This window comes from Acinonyx jubatus, chromosome B3 (genome assembly GCF_027475565.1).
Source record: "Acinonyx jubatus isolate Ajub_Pintada_27869175 chromosome B3, VMU_Ajub_asm_v1.0, whole genome shotgun sequence".
Taxonomy (NCBI): Eukaryota; Metazoa; Chordata; class Mammalia; order Carnivora; family Felidae; genus Acinonyx; species Acinonyx jubatus.
This window is the reverse complement of record NC_069386.1, coordinates 80,502,656-80,527,419: the sequence shown is the minus strand read 5'-3', so window position 1 is coordinate 80,527,419 and position 24,764 is coordinate 80,502,656. Positions and strand designations below refer to the sequence as shown.

The 24,764-nt window shown below is 38.5% G+C and overlaps 1 protein-coding gene across 6 annotated transcripts in view; it reads right to left on the bottom strand.

The window, feature by feature from the left end:
- AKAP6 (A-kinase anchoring protein 6) overlaps positions 1-24,764 on the bottom strand; it is a 487,418-nt gene that overhangs the window by 281,665 nt on the left and 180,989 nt on the right. For all 6 annotated transcript variants that reach the window (XM_053224350.1, XM_015073684.3, XM_015073690.3 and 3 more), the window contains one exon: positions 3,566-3,817. In XM_053224350.1, the coding sequence (XP_053080325.1) occupies positions 3,566-3,817 (252 nt within the window). The remainder of the gene's footprint in view (positions 1-3,565; positions 3,818-24,764) is intronic.

Sequence of the window (24,764 nt, the reverse complement as noted above, 5' to 3'; positions counted from 1 at the left end):
GCTGTGGTTGATAGAGATGATTATAATCCGGTACCAACACTCATGAAGTTCAGATCTAGCGTATACTTTGTCATTATATAAACTGACCTGTGACAAGTGCTCGTAGAACACAAAGGGTGATGGTGTGTGTGCTCTGGAAGGATAAGTGCACTCCCACAGAGAGGGTTAAGTATCATTTAGGTAAAGTGCTTGCCACACCATCTGGCTTAATCACTGTTTGCTATTGTGTTAATATTATTAATAGTTACCACTACTGGTGTGATTTTACCTCAACCTCAGTCATGTCATCTGTAAGATGGATACAAGAGTATCATCTGTAAAATAAGAATACTGGGACCATCCTTGCCTGCCCTCCAGAACTGTTTGAGGCTCTAACAAAATTATGAAGGTGATTCCTAACAGGTCTCATTCATCTCTGACTGCCTACTGCCTTACAGATAGTAGGAAATCAATAAGTATTTAGGGGAGGTAAAGGAAAGTGGGAAGGAAGGGAGGGACAGAGGAGAGAGAGAGGAAAGAATCACCATTATTATAATAGAGATTGATTAAGAGGTAGTTTTCTTTGTTCTATTTATTCCTAGATTTATGCCCTGAAGTAGTCACTTAACCTCTCTTAGATTCAATTTTTCCCATCTATAAAATGGAACTATTTTTAATATCTCTTACCTTCCTTACTAAATGAAACAATAAATATAAAGTGTTTATCAAAGTATCTGAAATATAAAAAATTTCAGTACAACACATTTTTACACAATGTTGAGCTTTGCCCTGTTCTTTTTATTTGTTTACTTGATTGGTTTTATCTTAATACAACATTTGTTAATTTGTTTTCAAATATGGTCTGCTTCATATTTAAATACAAGAATGAAACTTAACATTTTGTTTTTGCAAAGACAGAAAAGAGAGAACTTGCCACTTTTTCAGCTTCCCAACTTATCCTCTAATATGGCTCAGAAACTCAACTGACTTACAAAAAGAGAAAATGAATTCACTTTCACTGGAAGGACATCTACTATTCCAGGTCATCAGCCTGTTTTATGCCATTTCCTTCTTCATTCTAGAAATCTTCCACAGCTGACTTTATTCTGATGAAGCTTAGAATTTTAACCCAATTCTCTTCCCATTTTTCACAGTCCCAGTGTGCTTGCTGGCAGAAACAAATAAAACTAAGCAGTCTTTGAAATGGTCTCATGGAATTCACACTAGAGGCACAAACAAATAGGATCAGGTATCTATTGCTTTGGGAAGGATGGTAATGGAAACAGTGCTTCAATTCATAGAAAAATGTCAACAAAGCCGATGGCTGAGAATCCACTGTTCCTCTATCCCTCACACAACATATTCTTGCATATTTATGACAGAACTAAAGAATTCCAAATATGAAAATGCACTAAATTGTTTCCAATCAAATATGTAAATAACTGTTGAGCTCACATTGCGAGAACCATAATGGATACTACTTAGTATAAACTTGAAACATAAAACAGTGGCCAGTGACAATTAGTTAGCCTCAATGGCTTTTTCATCATTACCTGGGCTACCCTTCATGAATGACACAAATACATGATGAAAGTATTCCACAAAACAACAACAATGATAACAATAAATCCTAGAACACTGCTCTATCCCCCACTCAACAACAAAGAGTTGGTGATTAGCAAATGTTTATTTAATGAATAAATAAATACATAAAGGGAACTGGTTTGATCCAATAATTTCTAATGCCCCCTCTATTAGTAGAAAGTAGGCAGATCTGATGACTGATCGATACTGGATGTTAGAGCCAGCAGAACACATAAGGAGGAAAAACAACAACAAAAATATATAGACTGAAGATGGCAGGTAGATTTCTATAGAGCTCTTCAGAATTTAGAAAAATCTTTCCCAACTCTCATCTCTACCTCATTACATATACCTCATGAATACCAGATTTAGGGCAAAGTTGGACAGTTTGGGATTCTTAATAGCCTCTCAGGACCACAAGAGTCCCAATCAAGGACCACCTAGGGATCGCACCAGGGAGGGATGGCATCTGGGCACTAACACACACACCAACGGATCACCTTATGATTAAAACAGGGCTCTACCGAAGTTGGTATCACCTCCCCCAATGCCTCGATGCCAGCAAAAGCTGAATGAAAACAAAAAACACGACATAAAGCTAGAAGTGAGCCTAGGAGATTTGGATTCTCATAAACTTCCAGGGCCTGCAGGGAATTTGCTACAGCAAGAGCATCATCATGAAAACAATAATCAACAAGTATAAATCATTTATGAGAATAAGCACAAACTTGTTTTGTTGTTGTTGATATTGCTGGAGACACTGAAACATTAATACTAAATTATGCAACACTCATTATAAGACCTGTTAATCTTACTTATTTATGTGTCTTGTAAACCTCTATAATATATATTTTCCACAAAACCAAAGGTAGAGCACTAAACTGGATGTCAAGAGCCAAGGGACTATATACACGTATATGCACACATTCTATGATTCTACACACCATATCTATCTACACATCCATACACACACACACACACAAACACACACACACACACACACCACAGCCCCTGCTTAGTTAGCACAATGTTTTGCTCCCATACATATGTCAATTTTATTTGGGGTTAGGAGAGTTCACTTGGATTAAAATTCACAGTCTTCATTCTTAAGCCATGCATCAAAAGTGACAGCAATAAGCTCTTTAAACTACCCTTAATATGAGTACAAAAAAATACAAATATATTGGTTGTGTAAAATTCTGAAACCCATTTGACTTCTTACATCCAGAATGACTTTTTTTAAAGCATGAATTTAATCATGTGAATTCCCCAAACTCTTTTTCTTTCCCTAAAATATATTCTAATTCTTTTAATACGAGTTTTAGTATGACTTTTCATCTTCATAATCTGACCTCTGCTTACCTAATAGGTAATCCTGGTCCCTTAAACTTTTTGCTCCAATCCTTTCTATAGCTCTCTGAGACTGTCATTCTTTCTCTTACTTCTGGATCTTTGATGATGCCATTCTTTTTGCCTAGAAGATTTTCTACCTTTGTTACCCAGTCTAATACTGCTTCTCCTTTAGGTCCAACCTGGGACTTTCCTGTCTGAATTAGGTTCCCCTTTTCTATCTTCCAGTAGCAATATGTAGACTTAATCACAATCTGCCTTTAATGTCTGTCCTTCTGTCTCTATCCCCTACTAGACCACTTGAGGGAAAAGACCACATTTTGATCACTATTATACTCTTAGCACCTAGTGCTTAGCATATAGTAAGTGCTCAATAAATATTTATCAAATAACTGAATGGGGAGCAAGAAGCCAGGTGAGTACCAACAACTGTGGGTGGTATCCGGGCAAACCATCAGGTATGAATTAACTCTGGTCTAAAGCTTTATTCATATTAAAAGTACCGTAGCCTCCAGTCACTATACCTAGATTCAAAGCCCAGCTCAGGCCCTGATTATTTACCTACGAAAAGTTCCTATCCCACATCTCTGAGCCGAAAACATTCTTCAAATGGTCACATGTGATGACACATGACTTGGCTTCACATACCCACCTCATTTGTCTCTTCGGAGAAAGCCTGCAGAATGTCCGTCTGCCTGGTGTAGTTGCCATTGGCGTCCTGCAGACCCTGCAGGATGCGCTCCCGCAGGACCAGCACCGAGACTCGGAGCTGATGCCAGAGGAGCTGCACAGCGTGGATGTCCACAATCACATTGACCGAGTAGGACAGCAGCTTCAGGGAGAACTCTGTTTCAAGGAGGGCATGGATTTGCTCAACATGATCAGAAATATCTTCGCAAATGTCCTGTAAAGAAAAACAAAATACATGAAGGCTATTTTCCCTTAACCTAGGGACAGTGGCAGCAGGGGGTGGGAGGGGTGGGGGGGGGTGATAAAAAAAAGTCACTCCTTCACTTAACACCAATTGCCAGGGCCAACAGGTCTGGTAAACTGCGGGTTGGGTAACTTGCCTTTATTTTTTTTTAATTTTTTAAATTATTTTTTAAATTGCTTTTTAAATATAAGTTATTGTCAAGTTAGCTAACATACAGTGTATACAGTGTGCTCTTGGTTTCGGGGGTAGATTCCCGTGATTCATTGCTTACATACAACACCCAGTGCTCATTCCAACAAGTGCCCTCCTCAATGCCCATCACCCATTTTCCTCTCCCCCACCCTCCCCCATCAGCCCTCACTTTGTTCTCTGTATTTGAGTCTCTTATGGTTTGCCTCCCTCCCTCTCTGTTTGTAACTATTTCCCCCCCTTCCCTTTCCCCATGGTCTTCTGTTAAGTTTCTCAAGTTCCACATATGAGGGAAAACATATGATACCCGTCTTTCTCTGACTGACTTATTTCACTTAGCATTATACCCTCCAGTTCCATCCATGTTGTTGCAAATGGAAGGATTTTACTCTTTCTCATTGCCAAGTAGTATTCAATCATATATATAAAACACATCTTCTTTATCCATTCATCAGTTGATGGACATTTTTTTTAATGTTTACTTTTGAAAGAGAGCGACAGAGCATGAGCAGTGGAGGGGCAGAGAGAAAGGGAGACGCAGAATCCAAAGCAGGCTCCAGGCTCTGAGCTGTCAGCACAGAGCCCGACGCGGGGCTCGAACCCACAAACTGTGAGCTCATGACCTGAACTGAAGTCGGATGCTTAACTGACTGAGCCACCCAGGTGCCCCCATTGATGGTCATTTAACTTGCCTTTATTTAATATCAGATACATAGCTGCAGGCTGTATTCTTGGCCACTGGACCTTCAGTACATGCAGGTAAGTTGATCTTTTTCTAAACCACAAAAATGCTACTATTCTTTCAGATTCAATTCTTTCAGATTGAAAGTTCAGCCAAGGTAAGAGGTCACCTCACAAATCCGCTCTCTATTCTCTTTAGTTACTGTTTGTTTGTGATCCTGGCAAGGGAGCCAACAGCTGATCTCTTTGCTAGTGGCGAGTTCCACTGAGCACACAGTGTTTCAGGAGAGAGGCATCATCCAGACAGGTAGCAGGGAGAAACATGGGCTAGAATGTGCACTTCATAGGAACACCCAACCATGCTCAAGAAGCCATGGGGTTTTTGATGTAAGGGACAATTGTCACATTCCCACAAGAACAGATTTTCATCTTTAAATTCATAATGAGTATCTAAATTTCAACCCACACTTTGTAATCAGAATCACTCTTTTTTAAAACCTTTTTATTTGATTATAGTTGACACACAATGTCACATTAGTTTCAGGTATGCAACATAGTGATTCAAATTCTCTAAACTTTATGCTATGCTCCCTGCAAGTATAGCTACCATCTGTCACCATACAACACTATTACAATATCATTGACTTATTCCCTATGCTGTGCCTTTTATCCCTATGATACTTATTCATTCCATAAGTGGAAGCCTGTATCTCCCACTCTTCTTCCCCCATTTTGTCCATCCCCCATCCTCCCCTTCGCTCTGGAAACCATCAATTTATTCTCTATATTTATAGTTCTGACAGAGAAAGAAAGTCAGAAAAATTCCAAGGACAAAAAAGACAAAATACAGCTGTGTTTTTAAGACCTGGACATTTTAAATAAAAACATTACTAAATCAAAATTTCAATCTCCTCCACACATACTATTAGGTAGGCAGATTTGGTGCCGGATATGTCACTTGTCCTTACAATTTCCCAAATTTCAATTGTGCTGTCAGAGGCTGGCAGCACAAAATGGGTAGCATCAATTGAGTAATATTTACTCAAGCAATTTGAGTCCATTAAGCATCAAAAGGATGAACATGTCAGCTAAAGTACTCAGCGACTCATGTTTAGTTATGCATCAGTGATTGTTTTAAATGGGACTTTTATTTATGATTTTTATTAAGGCTAAAATGTAGGATAACATTTGAGGTCTGAGCCCTATCATGACTATCCAAATAGTCAGTCTAGCTGGAAACATAACTTTTCAATTTCATATAATTCAATTACTCGTTTTTAAAGAAAAACTAAAATGGAATCTGTATTTAATGTGTAATAGTAGGCAAAAAAAAATCTATTTTAGAATGACATAAAATTGTGCTGAATTTTTAATAAAAATTATTGTAAAACTCCAATAAGTGCTCCAATATTATTTCTTGAAACTCAAGAACTAATTGGTGATACTTATGTAAATTGGTGGTAATAATTTGAAATAGATTAAAAGTTTAAACAGACTTTGGAATCCTAATTAGGTAAAGTTCTGACTAATGTGGCCCATGAGCACATGCAGTCCAAAAAAGATTTGGTGCAAAAATCACATTACCTCATCAACCAGTACATGGAAACCACTCAAAGCCAGATTAGCCAGTCTCTGCTGGCCTTCAGCACATCAGGGCAGGCCTCTAACTGCTATCATCAAATAGTCCATATTGCCTGGGATCTCAACAGATGCCTCCTTGGAGCATTTACTCCAGTTATTTCCCACACTTCTTATTCTTGATACCTCAACCACCACCCCAGAGTAAATGTCCTGTATCCTTTGCCCTCTTAGGATGCTCATTTCCATGTAGTACTGTGTTACCTTGGGGAACTCCCTTCCTCCCACTGCTGATCTCTTACAAACACTGTGCACTTTCCTGGCTAATACTTCCAGTCCATTGTATAAGAAATTCTCCATATTTTTCACAGAATAGTACATGTATCTCCTGCTCTTACCCAAACGTGACCCTGTCCCGGGTTCCTGCTTCCCCCACTGCTATCCCATTGAAGTCTGTTCCTTCTCCCAGCCCTCACCTGAGAGATGGGGGAAGGGCAAGCCTCACTGCTTCTTTACACTTTCTGATCATTACTCTTTTGCCCTCATACTAACACCCTTTGTTTCTACTAGGTGTCTACTCTCTGCTATGCCTTCCCATCTTCCTTCTTCATTGCTATTACCTATATTCTCTTGCACTCCTCACACTGAAGAACGCATGTGGTTCAGTTTTCCTCTTCCTATTGAGCAGACCATTACCTGAGGTAATGTTTACACTGATGAACCAACTAACACCCTTGCCTCAAGTTTCCTTTACTCCACAACCCTTAAGACCTTCATGACTACTCCATTAGGACAACTCTGCCATATCTCTATTCTGGACCTTGTCACCACTCTACCTGTGGAATAGTATCAGAAAGTCTCCTATGCTCCCAAACTCTCTTTGTCTTTTTCACTCCCATTCTCCCACTACAGGTGTTCTCCAACCTCATCTAGGCCACCAGCCCCCTCCACCCCTTTTTCTCATAAACCACCCCCTCCTGCAAAGCCTCTATAGTGATCACTTCAACCACTCCCTTGGCAGTGTTTTCCACTTTCTCACATTCTTGATTTCCTCACTTGGATTTGTTAATATCAGTCTCCTGAGCCCTACTATGATCCTGCCGATTCAGAATACATTATATACCTAGGACAGGAAAAGGTTTGGGTAACTATTATGCCATCTGCTCAGAATAGCCAAAGAGTCATTTCTCAACCACCCCACTTCCACCTTCCCATATAATATGTTATATACAGTCTTGGCACCATCAAAACAACATGCCATCACTCCTCTTACACATCATTTGGTTCCTTCATGATGAATGTAGGAATTTAGTCAGACCCAGGCCATGGTCAAGATTGCCAGGCAACTATCCAGGGGAAACAATGTATAAGGGGCACTAAAGCATCAACGGTGCCAGTTAACTAAGGTCTTCACACCCTCCTCCTTACATATCTGTGAAATAGAAATTACCCCTGTTCCTACAGAAACAGATGGGCCCTGAGAGAAAGAAACACTGTCCCCACAAGAGCTCACCTCTCTCTATTGAGTATTTTGGCAATGTGCACATGCAGTGTCTGCTGAAATTCTGAAACTAAATAATGCATGGCATGGTACAACTTTCTGGGGTCTATTCATTTATTTAATCATTTGTATTCCCTCTACTCTGTCACCAGGTGTCTGGTTTGACAAAATTACATGCACACACAAACTGTAGAACAAGAATTCCAGATGTATGTGTAGGGTGTATGTGTGTGTGTGTGTGTGTCTGTGTGTGTGTGTGCAAGTATGTACACCCTCCCCCAAACATAAAATTATACTTGGAATATTTGATGAGAGGTTTGTTGAGAGAAATAACTGAGTGATTCTGAATCTGTACATACTTTTTAATGATATAAAATCTGCTTTCCTCTGTCCCTCTACATAAATGTCAACCAAACATTTAAAGAATAATCAGTTTGAAGCTTCTAAGCCTTAGACCCTTAACTATTGCCAATTTGCCATACGTTTATATGAAAGAAGCTGAATATTATTGACATTCTGTTTATTTTAATGCAGTCAGATAACTAGGTATTAGAAACTTTTAAAAAGGATTTGCTAAATGGCTTCCTTCCAGCAGAGACTGTTTGGAATTAAAAGGCTCTGAGAGATCTGACCTGTTGGAGGCCCTGTGGCACTAAATTAGCAAGGTGAAGAGGAAGCATTTGAGGTGGGGTCGGGGGGAGTGGAGGGTCAGACCAGAGCCCCACTGATGCATATAAGAAATCACTAGTGTTCGGCCTTGACTGGACATGTGACTCAAGTAGATAGCAACTGGAGACTGGACTCAACTCACATGGCCAAACTGCTCAGCATATAACAAACTTTTGAGCACTGCAGTGCTACTTGCTAGAAAAAAAGTTAGTAATTTTAGATTCACAGATTTTTAGGAATACAAAAAGAAACAATGCCTTCCGGTTCAGGACTGTACACACACACACACACACACACACACACACACACACACGTCTTAAAGATGTATAAGCAAAAATATTTCTCTCCATCTGCTTACTGAGAGCATTAACACTAACATTAACATTATACAATTAGAGATGTCAAATTTAACATGGCAATGACTGGTTAAGCTGATTTAGTGACTAAAATTCATAACAAATGTTAATGTTTGATTTCAGGTTCCTTCCTATTTCTATAGAGGGTGTTAGTAGGCAGAAACCTGAGTGTAAAGGAGATAAGATCAAGAAGGGGATGAGGACATTGAAGGCTGTATGAGTGACAGCCATGGAACCATTTCCAGATTCAAAGGGAGAGATGATTCCCAAATATGCCTCACTTGGGACAAGGTGACCATGGACAGACCCACCAGTCCAGACTTCTATCACTCTAAAACCACAAATTCAGTCTCTTTCCCTTAAAGGCAGCTCTCATCCCTTGTATGCCATGTCCACAGAGAGCTAGAGGACTCTGGGACTGTGTGGAGGTAGGAGAAAAGCAGATCCAGAGAAAGGCAGCAAAGGATACCAAGACAAACCATTAACCTTCAGAAGTTTGCCTGTCTTGTTCTCTTATGAACAAATGAAAAAAAATCATCTAACTTCCTATGAATATGGTGAAAAAAATGCTGTTTCATATAATTTGTGAAGATTTTATCATCATCATCATCATAATGTAGCTTCATTTCCAGAGTATATATTTTGGTTGATGAATGTTCTCCCCAACTAGTCGATTGGTTCCCCAGCACCTCTTCATATAATTAGTGACTATCAGTAAGTTGGGCACTCAAGAATTTTGACAATCAGGATCTTACTTCAACATACTGACAATAAACAAAAACTTGAGTAGATAGAATTGTTTAGTTTTACTTTTCAATATCATCAATTGGTATCAATTGCTTTAGCTACACAAAAGCTCCCATGACTCTACATCAATATATTATTCCCTTATATCTTTTCCTCTGAGAAAAGATATTCTCCATCAAGCCCATTTAGTTGACTCGATCAACAGATGTCTCAAAGAATAACAAAATTTTAAGTTTAGGGTAGTTTTTAAATGTTCTTGTTCAAACAATAACATTTGTTTTTAGAGATCCTTAAATTGTCCCTGGAATGACCCATAATTATTAAGGATAGAAGAATAATGTCTTTAGAAATCAGTCACTTCTGTTTTTTCAGTGAATGTGCTGGGCATATAAAGTTGAATAAGGCCAGGGCTTTCCCCCCTACCCCAGAGTTCCTTGCCTGGTAGGAAGGAGCATGTAACCAGAAGCCATAGTTGGGATGATAAGTATTCACAGAGGGTACACAAATGAGGAGGAAATGACTGTGCCCAAGGAGGCAAGGAGGAAAGGGACAAGAAAGCTTTTCTAAGGAAGTAAAGTTTGGGTCTTCAAGGAGACCAGGAAGGTGAGGTGGAGAAGGGCATTCCAGGGAGTAGAAGATGTCAATGTGGTGGCCCTAAATATGGACCCAGGGTTTGGCACTGATTTTTCTTAGTCATGGCATATTAGACACAACTCATAAAAGAACACAATTTATTTCATCAAAATATAAAACTTCTACTCTGTGAAAGGTATTTTTAAGGAAAAGATAAGTTACTGGGAAAATATTTGCAAATCACCTATTCAATAAAGGATTTATATACAGAATACCCTAACTCCCTCTGATCTATGGGAGATATGTTCAAGATCCCCAGTGTATGCCTGAAACAAAAGATCATACTGAAATCTATATATACTCTGTTTTCCCCCTATATATACATACCATGATACATATACATGATAAAGTTTAATTTATAACTTAGGCACAGTAAGAAATTAATAACTAATAATAAAATAGAACAATAGTAACAATGTACTGTAATAAAGGTTATATGAATATGGCCTCTTTCTCTCCCCCTCTCTTTCAAAATATCTTATTGTACAGTTCTCACCCTTCTTCTTCCTATGATGTGAGGTGATAAAACACCTATGTGATGAGATGAAATGAGGTGAATGACATAGGCATTGTGATGTAGCATCAGGCTACTATTGACCTTTTGACGATATGTCAGAAGGAGGATCATCTGCTTCCAGACTACTATTGAGCACAGATAAGTGGGAGCTACTATATATAAAGAATTATCAAAACTCACAGTAAGAAAAAACCCAATATAATTACACCATGGGCAAAGACTTGGACAAACGCTTGACCTAAGTGGGTATAATGATGGTAAAAAAGCACATGAAAAAGAACTTTCAGCCTCATCTAGCCATTAGAGAAATGCGAATTAAAACCACAGTGAGATACCTGTATACATGTATACTTGTATACATTTTTTAAATGGATACAATAAAAAATACCAAGTGCTCAGAAGTGCCAGAGCAACTGACACTCTCCTACACTGCTAGTGGAATGCAAAAGGGTGCAGGCACTCTGGAAAACAGTTTAGCCGTTTCCTATGAAGTTAGACATACGCTTACCATATAACCCAGCAATCCCACTCCTGAGTGTTTGCCTTAGAGAGATAAAAACTTAGGCACATACAAAAAAGAAAAGAAGCTACTCATAATCACCAAAACCTAAATGTCCTTCAGTGGTAAATAGATAAACAAATTACAATTATGGCACGTCTATATAATACACAACAAGTAGGGGAAAAACTATTGATACATGTAACAATTTGTATAAATCTCAAAGGCATTATGCTAAGTGAAAGAAGCCGGTCTCAAAAGATTGCATGCTATATAATTTCATTTATACGACATTCTCTGAAGAAAATTATAGTGATGAAGAATACATTAGTGGTTTCCAGGCACTGGGGTTGGGAGAGCATGACTATAAACTGAGAGCATAGGGGAGTTTTGGGGTGATAGAATTGTTCTGTATTCTGACTGTGGAGATGGTTATATGAATCTCCAAATGGGTTAAAATTTGTAGAACCGTACAAAAAAGAACTTTACCAAAAAGAAAGTCAATGTTGCCGTATGATCATTTTTAAAATAATGAAAGAAAAGAAAACCAGTTTATAGTCTCTTAGTAAAATGCATATAAAAATTAATTTCGGGTCACACATTCCCTTCAGATTCTTGGAAATTACAAAGAGCACACTCATTACACGGCACTATTATCTACATCCCTGATTCCACAACTTCCACATTATTCCCTGGCAAGTATAAAAGAAAATGAGACTGATCTAGAGCCCATCTCAAAGTGAACCAAACCAAATGGCAGTGGTTAACAATATATCTTCAAAGTTGCATCAAGACTTTTTCCTTAGACATGACTGTGTTAACGTGGGAAAGTGACGTTCTTCATTTTGTTTAATCCACACACAGCACCACAGTAGTCTCTGTGGCATTCAATTACTCATAGAATATGATGCATTGAATACATTATGTTGCCAACTGCCCGCTTTACTCAACCTTCTTGACACCTGTGGTTTCAGAATTGCAGCTGCTGCCACCTGTCTGAAACAGGAATCTCCTGTGGTTACTGAAGCAGCTCACATAAACACTGACCTGAGGCTGGAGTTTACAATAAACTCCAGCTGGTTGGGTGCTTTTATTTTATTTTATTTTTTAATTTTATTTTTTAATTTATTAACTTATTTTGAGAGAGAGAGCATGAGTGGGAAGAGGGACAGAGAGAGAGAGAGGGAGAGAGAGTCCCAAGCAGGCTGCACTGCCAGCGGGGCCTGAACCCACGAACTGTGAGATCATGACCTGAGCCTAAATCAAGAGTCAGACACTTAAGCAACTGAGCTACCCAGGCACCCCTGGGTGTTTTTCTTTTAATTTACTTGTGTGTTTACGTAAGAGAGTTGTGTGTTTATGTGTGTTTATCTTTATTCTTTTTTGTGTGTAGGATTGTTGTATATTTTTCAGTTGTATCTTATCCTTTTCTAGATAGAGTACTGATATGTATTTAACCAGTATGTTCAGTTTCCACTAGCTTGGGAGAAAGATGAGGATACCTTTCATGGCAGTGCTCTAATTGCTTCAGCTTCTGCTACTTGTCCCTGGGAAGGGATCTGTTTGCTGTCTCACCATAAGGCCACCATGCCCCTTCTCAACCATTCTCAAGACATCTTGAAGGTTTTCTTGTGAAAGTACAAGTATCCATGGACCAACATTCTTCCAAAGGGTCCCAAAGTGTCAATCTCCAGGCTCTGTGTGTATTTTTGGAAGGAAATCCACCCTTCCTACAACTTCCTCGCCCAGGTACCAAAGCATTACTAGGCACCTCAGTTTCATGAAGTCCCATTAATACAGTCCTTCCCACTTCTTTCTGCTTCTTGCTTTGCCCCACATGCAATCCCCAAACGAGAAAACACAGCAAATCCCCCCAATACCTACAATCTGCCTCTCCATAGGAACAAACAGTAATTGGCAGGGACTTCTCCATTCATCTACAACCCCAAATAGTGTTCTCTTTTTCTTTTCTCCTAAAAGTAATTTCACTGTTTCCCTTAAAACATTCCTGACTTATATTTGTGTAACTGTGGGACACATTCAAATGTCTTTTCTAAGAAATTGTGAATTAAAGCATGCTTTTTAAAGGGTAGTCAGGTCTCACTTCCACTTCCAATGTTTTCCTAACAGAGTTTCAAAATTCTTGAATCTTCATCTTAGCCAGCACGGACCACTACATTTAGAAAAATGTAAATTACATTTTTGAACTACAGTTATAAAATGTTTTCTTAATCTAAAGTCACTAAGACTAGAATTAAATATCAAGAGGCAGGGCACATGGGTGGCTCAGTTCGTTAAGCATCCAACTTCAGCTCAGGTCATGATCTCACAGCTTGTGGGTTCAAGCCCCATGTCGGGCTATGTGCTGACAGCTCAGAGCCTGGATCCTGCTTCAGATCCTGTGCCTCCCTCTCTCTCTGCCCCTCCCCTGCTCACACTCTGTCTCTCTCTTTCTCAAAAATAAGCATTAAGAATTTTTTTAAATATCAAGAGGCATTTTCTATACATATTTTAGTCTTACTGCAAAACGCCATGTCATCCTGACTGCTCATTTTGTTTATTAGCAATTGTAGATATGCCCACTGTATGTGTGTGTGTGTTCACTCACTAGAAAAAAAAACTGAGAGGAGACTCCTACCTAATACATGGGCTTTTATTTTAAAGTGCATATCAAGGGAACACTACAGTCACTTGGTTTAAAAACAAGAAAAAGAAAACCTCATATGTGCCTATCCCTGTGAAAGTGAGCCATTTGAACTGAACCTTGCAATTTTATATTAAAAACTTCCTATTGCAGAGTATTAATGTCATCTTCAGTTGACTTTCAAAGCTGTGCTTTCTCCAAAAAACAGACAGATATTCCTATGACAAGGTATTTTATTTCCCCAAATTAGACTTCTCCCTCTTTTTTCCCTTCCTCGAGTAAATATACTTTTAAAAAAAATGTTTATTTATTTTTGAGAGAGAGCATGAGCAGGGGAGGGGCATGGGGGGGGGGGCGGGGGCAGTACCGAGGATCCAAAGCAGGCTCTGTGCTTACAGCAGAGAGCCCAATGCGGGGCTCAACCCTAGGAGCCCTGAGATTATGACCTGAGCCAAAGTCTGACGCTTAACCCACTGAGCCACCCAGGCACCCCACAAATATACTTTCTTAGTGGTCCTGGTTTCTTCTTTATCATATCATTTCTTCTTTATCATATCATATCTCCTATCTTTATCATATTAGAATGGCTGTGGTGGGAGGGAGGGAGGGGTCCTGAGACTTTTTATGGTCATCACAGTACATACTTCTCTCCAGAGTTTGAAGAACTTATGGCTGCAAATAGTTGTTACCCTTTTAATTGCTACAGTTTGGAAAGTATGAGGACTGAAAGGAGATTACTTATGTGCAAATGATTTTGCTGTTATCATTAGCTATAACTCATCCATTACTCTGACCAGACTGAACCTTTCTAGATGCAGGAAATGCGTTTTAATTGTCTCTGTGTCTATCATGCCACACTGCTAGTAGCATACTGCCACACATTTGGTCAGTGTTCAGAGGATGTTTGTAGAATTCAACTGAATAGAACACTGTGTTTCACAAATCAATCCCCATAAAGTGAGGACTAGTTTAGTGTCCTCTCTTAAGTGAATCCACACTGAGTGGCGCTCAATTGGCACATGCAAGCAGCTGACACTGGATGTCAGCTGTCTTGATCAGTAAAGGGGCTGAAAAAGCATGTAGGCTGGGGAGAGTAAAAAGGATGATAGAAAGAGGAAGATGGCGAATATAGACTTGGGAACCTTTACACTTCCACTCTCATATTCTGAAAGTCTCCTCTGTCATCCGCTGATAAAGGACCAGCTGGAAGTTCTATCTGGCCATACCTGGCCACATCCAAATCTACATAGTTCTTCTTTTCATGATTTAAAATTTGTTGCTGTTGTTGTTAGTATTGTTATTTAAAAACTTCAGAGGATTCATTGATTGAAATATCACTTTTGGGGCACCTGGGTGGCTCAGTCAGTTAAGCGTCTGACTTCAGCCCAGGTCATGATCTCACGGCCCTTGAGTTCGAGCCCCATGTCTGAACTGATGTCAGTTCAGAGCCTGGAGCCTGCTTAAGATTCTGTGTCTCCGTCTCTCTCTGCCCCTTCCCCACTCACACTCTATCTCTCAAAAAATGAATAAATGTTAAAAAAAATTTTTTTAGCAATATCACTTTAACTTCCTAATCTCAGGCTCTCACTTGTATGAGAGGGAAAAAACCCTTAGCAAAAAAAGATGAGAACAAAATTGACAATTGTCATTGCACACTGGAGAAAATGTTTTATTGGGCTATTGCTTAGACACATTCACACACAGTGTTCTACATGACTCAACTACATAAAGATTCAAAATCTAAGTTCATTCATTAACGAAAATCATAGCTGTGGCCTTGACTCTAAACAGCCCATTTGGAAATTGCTTAGAAGATCTATACTTCCCACATCTTCATAGAAATGATTTCAGGTAGAAATTGACAGAGAAGTCAGTGGTGGTTCTTACACTACAGTGTGCTTGTGAATCATACAGATTCTGGGGCTGCTCCTTTGAAGAGAGATGGGACCAAGAGATATGCAGTTTCTTAAGTACAACAGAGTGGCCATGATGCCAGTGTTCTCAGCACCGCATGCTGAAAAACACTGAGACAAAGATGGGTCATCTGTCTAGTCCAGCTGATACTAAAAAGGGAACCACATGCACACCTGTTGCTACACAATCATAAAAACAAAATCTCCCAGCAGCTTGAGAGGTAGCCCACCACTGACGTTATCCAGATGTGTCTACAGTACAACTTACATTCATTTTGCCCCAGAACATGATTTCCACAACTTTTTTTACCCACTGCTGACAGTGTTATGATAAACTCTAGGTCAGCATCAAGCCTGCAGACTTGTTTAACATGCTTTTTTTTTCTGTTCTTTTACACTTATAGAATGAAACAGATATGCGAAATCACACAAAAACATATAGCTTGGTAAATTATTATAAAACAAACATACCCAGGTCAAAAATTTTCCAGCCATGTACCTCCTCCCCATCATAGGCCCTCTATCTCTGTGAAAGTGACCCCTATCCTGACTCACATAGCAATCACTTTCTTGCATCTCTTTCTGTTTTATTACCCAAGTATGCATTCCTAGATACTATGACTTACTTTTGCCCAGTTTTTCACTTGATATGTCCTTTAAGTCTTTTTTTAATCTATAGATTCCATATATATTCCTTTTTCATACAATTTATCTGTTGAAGATCGTGGGGCATTAGACCTGCAGAGTTTCCCATAATTAGGATTTGTTGATTGCAGTCACCATGTAGATTCCTCTGTCTGCTCTACTTCCCTCAAATTGGCAGCTGAATCTTGAGGTCTAATTAGTCGTATGTTCAATTTCTTTAACAAAAGTGTAAATACTGTTGTGTTGTTTCAGCAAGAGCCTTTTAACTTTGGTTTAGCTCTTCTGTGACAGTTGATGATACCAACTATTCTGATAGTTGGTGCTCTTTGCCTCAATCTGTTAATGCTTTGGAGGTTGCAGAATGATGATATTCTGTCATTTTGTTTTCATTTAATAGCTGGAATAACTTTATTAGAAGAAGCTTCCCTTTATCAACTATTTGTTTACAGTGATACAATTCACAAAGGAAAGTCAAGATAAATGCTTGATTCTTTTTGTTACTCAGTTTTCAAGATAATGAACTGCTCTTCTGTCAAATCAGAAGGTAACCAACCATTTGATTTACTTAGTATCAAATACTCATTAACTTAAACATATTTGATGAGTTTTGATCCATTACAATTCTCAATCTTATTGAAGCTCAGATTGTTCATCATTGGCCAGTGGGATCCCCTTCAACTTGACTTCAAGTTGATTGTTCTAGTTGTTTTCAATAGCTTCCTTGTCTACTTATAGACTTGTCTATATTTTGTCTTGTCTATTTATAGACTTGAAATTAGCCATTTCTCTAAAAAGCCTTGGTTTCATTTCATGGAAAAAGTTTTTCCAGACTATAATTTGTGCAATAGGGATGCTCATTACTACTGAGTTAGTCATTGTTTCTTTTTTTTTAATTAACAGAGAAAGAAATATGAATATTTAAAAATAAAACACCTTATGAGTTCATAAATGATATTTCCAATTCAAATTCATGACTGCACTGATTTTATCAAATATCTTCTGTACTACATCAATATCTCTTTTCTTCCACACCAAGAATCTTGGTTCTCAAGAACCAGGGGTGATAGAATTAGAAGATCCCATAATTACTCATTTGTTTTATAACGTATCACACATTTGATAGTTTCAGAATATTAATACCAATACTACCCTAATACTACTACTACTGACACTGGCTCTGAAGCAAATGACTAAGTCAGGCATTTATGAAGATACCTGGCCAAGTGGCCATTGTTACCATAGAAGAGGGCAGGGTCACCTTTGGTTTGTCTTTAGTCTTCAAGAGAACAGAAAATACAGCCTAGTCTCATATTCACCACAGTTCAAGTTATACAGATCAAATGTTTGAGGGTTTTGTATGTTCCTTTTTCATCTTCAAGGTCTTTATAAAATGGAAAAAAGGCCTCAGTAAGAATATGTCTAAGAACCACATGACTATTAACTAGTTCTTTAGGGCAGGAAAAATGCTTTGGTTTTAGAAGGCATTCACTTCGAGGCTTCTTGCCTCACCAAACTCTTCCAGTCTTTGCAGACCATCAGAGAATATGCAAAAGACAAAAATTAGAGAAGGAAGTAATCAACAATTACCAAAGAAATAGCACTATTACATGTACCATAGTGCTAGGTGTGCCACATTATATACTATTTTTCTTCTATGATGACCTATGAAAATAGGTCATCTCTTTATGCAATGGACTGTGAGAATCTTTTTATTTACCATCTCACATGGCAGAAGTTGTATAATTTACGTATTTGCTTTGTTTAGTTGTCTATAAGTCATTTTTGTCTACTTCTATGAGATCTGTCTTCCTTTGAAATTCCTATGTGTCAAGTGCTGCATTTGTCTATTTTGCTTTATAGAGTACAGCACCACATGTAAAATAGATTCTTAATACATGCTGATGTTAGTGATACTGAATTCACAAACGATGAAATAGAAGCTTGAAGACAATCATGAGAAAGAATAAATGAATCACAAGCTATACCTAAATCACTTTGTATCAAGCTGAGTGTCAGAAAGTCTGAGTTCTTAGTCCTAGTATGTACTAATTACTTATGTCCCAATAACTCACTGAGCCTCAGTTTCCTCATCTATAAAAACAGTGCTGGATGGCTGATCTCTACCCTCAAGCTCCAAGGTTTTCTTTTGTTTCCTTTCTCTTTTATTTGTGTACCCTTCCCATAATGTAGAACCTGAGCTTTAGTTACCCAGAAACTTTTGTGTATCTCTGAAAACTCTGGTAAAATGACCATGATTTCTTACTAGTACTAGAATGAGCACTAGACTGGGAATCAGGATACCTGAGTCCCACTCCTGGGGACATTGGACAGTATCTCTCTGGCTCCTACAAGCAACCTGCCACAGGTTTGAAATAACAGTGCAGATCCATACCATCAGGCAGAGGAGGAAATATCTATGATTCATTCATTAGACCTCTACCTTCACACCAAGGTTAATGTTCCAAGGAGCCTCTTTGGTTGTGTGTTCCTTAGTCACCATGGTAGGCCCAGGCTATTACTCTTCCCCCATCCAATGTCCCTCCCACTCCATCCCCACCCCCTGCACACACAAACACACACACACACACACACACACACACACACACACACACACACAAACACATGCACACTCCTTTGAGGTTTATTTCCATCTGTCTATACCACCATAACTCTCTATTCATTTCAGTCACTTTATATTTTATTTTCTAAAAATCTATCAATGCCTTTTGGCAATTTAGATTTGCCTACCCGGGATGGGAATTTTCTAGTAACTCTCTCAAAATTGTTGAGCACTTCAAGTTATAAGTGGCCTTACAGGTTCATTTATAAATGCTTTCTCTTGACCTATTCATAAGTACTCTTTATAGTGGGATAAAAAGGTTAAGGAGATGAAAGTCCTATTTAGGATTTCATTGCTGACTCATGATGTGACCTTGAGCTGGTCAACCTCTTTCTTAGATGCACTGTTTATATATTTAGACCACTAAAACCATGGCACAGCTTCTAAGGATGTGTTTCTATGTCTTCCTCCCCCACATAAATATCCAGAGCAACTAGCTTGGCTGTTGGTTTCTGTTTAAACACCTACAACATGCCTGTTGGGGGCTAACATTATAGACACAAGTTTTTAGATCCCTAAACTAGGGAATCTAAAGAGAATTCTAGAAAGAATCTAGAAGAGGAAATGAAACCTCATAAGATGAGAGTCCTAAGAACTAATTTCAGGGGCCATGATTAAGACCCTGTAAATGAGGTAACAACAAATCCAAATTCTAAAGCCAAAGCCATCCATTCATATAGGGCAGATGGGAATACAAGTCATCAATTAACCTCCTGGACAGCTCCGGGTGCCTCCCACTGACCCAATTTCATTCCTAGGAATCTCTCCTAAGGCAATAATGGATTCACCTACTGAAATGCTATCACAGAATTGTTCATAATGGTGAAAAATTCTACTAACCAAAAAAAAAAAAAAATCAAAAGAAGGGAGATTGGTTTTTGAATCACTGTATTGTACACCTGAAACTAATACAACTAACAAAGTGTCAGTATACTTGAATTTTTTAAAAAAGGAGATTGGTTTAACCTGATGTGATATTTCATATAATGAAAACATACATAGGTGCTAAAAATTATGTTGGAAAATATATTTCCTAGCATCAGATGTTCAAGACACATTGAAAAAGTAAGTTATAAAGGAGTTTTATAAAAAAAATGATAGCCACGTATACTCCGAAAGAACTCAAAAAGATGTCAAAGCTGTTTATAGTATTTTCTGTAGGTGGCAGTATTACAAATGACATTTAATGTACTATTGGCCTGTATGTTTTAAGTTTTCCCCACTAAAGATTCATTTTTTTCTTGAAAAACAAAGAAGTAAAAGTGAAAGAACAACAAAGAAGTAAAGTCAGTGTCCATAGCAAACATAGCAAAACAACAGTCAAGAAGTACAGGTCAAATTAGGCATAGTAAGTGATATAAAGTGCGATATCAAGGTGACTGAGGAAAAACAATGTCAAAGGAACAGGATCCTTAGACTCCCAGGATTCTTTTTGTAGGGAGAAATAGCTTCACTTCATCCACACCCACCAATCTCTTAGTTTGCTCTGTCAGGTGGCCAGGTGCTACCAGCCAGGTAGTAATCACTGGCTATTAAACCTTTTAACTCTATTTGGCTTGATTAGTTTTTTTAAGTTCAGCAGATTTGAAATAAAAACATGGGTGAGGAAAAAAAATTCAACAAGTGAAATAAGTGGGAATGTAAATACCACTCATCCTCTCTTCCTTTTGATTGATTTGTCCTAGAGTATGGCTGGATAGATCATCAACCCTCTTCTACATTTTCATATAAACCCACCAGGGAGGGATGTTTCTAAGGACAGATTCTACCAATTGATAAAGTAAGACTTTGTTTATTTCCAGGAGTGACCTCCATACTCTAGGATTCAGAATCTTCCACTTTCAAGCTACTCTAGCTTTTGAGTAATTATCAGACAAGTGAAGACATCTAAAGAGAATTCAGTCCTCCCTTGAGGTTCAGTCCTTCACAATTGCCAGGGATTATTAAAATAAATAATTCTTGCTAATTGATTTATATGTTTGTTTACTTCCATCAACCCAAATAATTTGTACTGATGGATTTGTTTTTGTTCCTATGCTCATCCCTTCATCCACAGAATCAAAAAGAGGAAAATGCATACATCTAACATATTTTATGGAAAATTTAAAGCTAAGCATCAGAGCCCAAATTAAAACATAGAATTTAGCTCATATCTTAGTTTAAAAAATCCATTTTGGTATTTTGCCTGTTCCATGCTTGACTGACTCTCCATATTAGAACTACTCTTCAGCAAGCACTAGACATACAAAGCAAGACAAAAGTTATTGAATTCCAATAATGTGGTTTTAAATCTACTCTCATTGCCCTTTTCCAGAGGCCCCTTTGGGAAATAAAAATGGATCAGAATAACATATCTGACCACCAAGTGCAGCAACCATCCATTATTAATGTCCCAATGACACATCAAAATGGAGGACGAAGGATCCTTTCAAACAGTCCTGTAACCCCAACTAAGCCTCCTCAAAGGCCTTTGCATTTGAAATCAGCAACCAGCTAAGAAATAAATTCAATTTCAATTCACTTCCCAAACATCCAGATTAATTTTACCTATAAAGTCATTTTTAACCTCATTGCTTATTTGGATTGACTATAAACTTAGTGAGGAAGAACTTTCTGATTACACACACAGAATTCTATTTGTACATAACAATGAGCAGGGTTTCAGGAAGCACACAAAAGGAAAAACAGGACAATAAATGAGCTCTGAGCAAGCACAAATATCAACTGAACCTCAGGTCATTCCTTTCAACATTTAATCCATGATTAATAATCTCCTGCCTACAGGATCCTAAATCTTATGCTCCTCCACCCCTATTTAACTGCAGGCAGAAACCATCTTGTGAATGTCTAGTGAAGATTCAGGTATGTACAAGTAAGTTGATAATGAATAATAAAATTAAAGAAACAAAGGGGCAAATGAGCTGGAGATACAGACAATACGAATAATAAAAGACTACAAGGGAGATTTACAAGGATAAGATCATTTATATTGTTTCTTTATGATTTAGACCTTATCTACTTACAAAAAAAGGAGAGATTGATGGTGGCTTACAAATAGTGAAGTATACTATTAAACAAAAAAAGCAGGATGGAGAAAGATGAACAAGACATTTCAAATGAGATCATTGCTACATTTTAGCACTCGGTGTAGATCTACGGAAGGAGGAGAAAAATGTGTGGCCATAAGTGGATGGCTGAAGAAAAAGATCTCCTGTGGGAAATTAGAGACATAAAGGAATTATCAACAGTTAATGCAAGAGGGTCACGTAGGTGATTTCTGTAAGTAGAGTGAACTAAAAACCTGGAACACCCAAGCTCAGATCTAAAGATCTCGCTTCTTTAGAACTGCATGACATCTTAATGACAATAAATCAGACTTTTAGTGGGGAAGGGAAAACCAAGATTCAGCTGAAAGAGCCCAGCGCAGAGATGCCTAGGGTGGAGAGGGCTCCATTCACATCAGAGAGAGAACACTGACAAGAATATTCCTGAGGAAATTTATCTCTGAAACTAGTGAAAAGTGGACTCTGTGATTACACTTTCTCCATGTTGCTTGTCCACTTACACTGTATGGAGGATTTGTAATCCAGGACCGCTCATACAAATGTCAAGAAGGTTCTCACATTCCAAACAGAGGGTAGAAAGTGTATGGAGGATGATACAGTCCAGGGGGACCTCTGTTCCTCCTTTCTCTCTCAGGTTGGTGCAATGGTCAAGACCATCAGTGACCCTGAGGAGACTTCTGCGTCAAAATGCCCCTGGTGTTTCATCACAGAGCAACAAAGAGTGAGGTCTTGATTAGCTAGATTGACTATAGTAATTTCCTTCAGCCAGAGCTGACATGAAAAAATAAATGAATGCTTCTTTGAAACGGACAAACATACTGCCATTATATGTTCAGGGTGTAGAGGCCATCTTAATGTTGGAAGCAGTGAAGTGCTGAATTATAATAGCTTTCATTTGCTATAGAACGAATAGGCTTACTTAGATGGAAAATACTGGTATAGACACAGCATAAGATCTATAAATAGGCTACATAAGTGATAGAACAAAGCCTGAAAACTATGTGAATAGAGAGCAAAATAAGTACACAAAAAATACACCAAAACATCTCTGGGGAATAGGACAGCAAGTAATTTTTTCTTCATCTATGTATCCATAAGTTGTTTATATTTTATAATTTATTATAAGGAACAGAAATGCTTTCTCAAAAAATAGTAATTTAGTGGGGTTTTTGCTGGCTTGTTTGCTCTTTGGCATATACTCAAAGATCTTGCCTTTTAAAAACAGGAGGCAGTGATGAGTGCATTCTAGCAGAAAGACATGGTTAGTAGTAATCATGGGAGAAGAGCTGTTCGGAGGTTAGGAAAAAATAACACAAAGGCTTTTGTCTAAGAGCCCTGGAGCCTAAGTGATCATCAGCGCCAGATCACCCTTTAGGTGCTCTGCCCACAAACGTCTTCGAGCCAAATCCTCACCCATGAACTCACCCCCAAAACTTCCTTTAAATGTAGCCAGAATATATTTTGTTTTTCAGACTGTGGGAGGTCAGCTGCACTGCCAGGCAGTTGCCAGTGTTTATGGAATGACAGAGATTTCCGGGAGAGGCAACTTCAACGGGAATAAAGGAGTGTCAAGTAACGTACAGCAAATGTAAATGGACACCAGGCTGGAACGACCAGCCCTCAGGAGGACTATAAAAAGCCAGAGAGTCGAAAGTCTCATCAGCAGGACTCTATTTGCCTTGGAGCCAGGCTGCGTCTGGGAGTTCTGACCACTCTGGCTGCCAAAGCGCCGGCAGTGCCCTGATGTCCCCTAAGCAGGAGGCCGGTGTCCCGGAACCACCTCCCCTCTCGGGGAAGCACCTGGAGGAAACACAGGCCAGGACAAGTGTCATTTATAACAGCACCACCTCCACTTCACTTGCACAGCCAAGGAGGGGGTCATAAAACACACTTGCGCACCACACAGACGACCAATGGAAGAATCTATTAAACTTTTTTAAAAAATTAGTTTTCAACAGAGGTAATATGAGTAGTTCATTGCAAAAAAGTTAGAAGAGACAAAAAAAAATCAGCCACAGGTGTCTACAGCCATACCACCCTGAATGCACCCTGATCTTTTAAAAAAGCCAAAAAGTAATCAGGGACCATGTCTGTCTTATTTACCACTTATCCCTAAAGCCCAAAACATTGCCTCACACAGAGCATGCCCTCAATAAACAATCACTGAAGAATAATAAATAAATCACCAATAATCCTACTCTTCATACAAAGTGCTAGACAACTTTCTATTTTGTGTTCTATACTTGTATTGTTTTTCACTCAATGTTATATCATTAATATTCTTTCATATCAGTAAATATGTTTCATAATTCTTTATGGCTGCATTGTGTTCTGTTTTATAAATATACAATATTTTTTAAACCAATCCTCTGGATGTTTGGCCTTGGAGTAAATATCATTCTCTTCAAGACACAAATACCCTATTGGTCAATCACCAAATTCTGCTGATTATTCCTTTTGTTCGAATGTTAAGAAAAAAGAATAAAGACCTTTTCTGTCTTACTTACCACTGTATCTCCAGAACCTAGTACAACTTTTTATTATCAGTAAGAATGAATGATTGATGACTCTTGTCTTTCCCCTTCTTTTGATTCCTACTTCAACTGCCCTCCTCCTTTCTGAACTATCTGCATAGCCTCTGAGCTGGTTCCTTCCTCCAG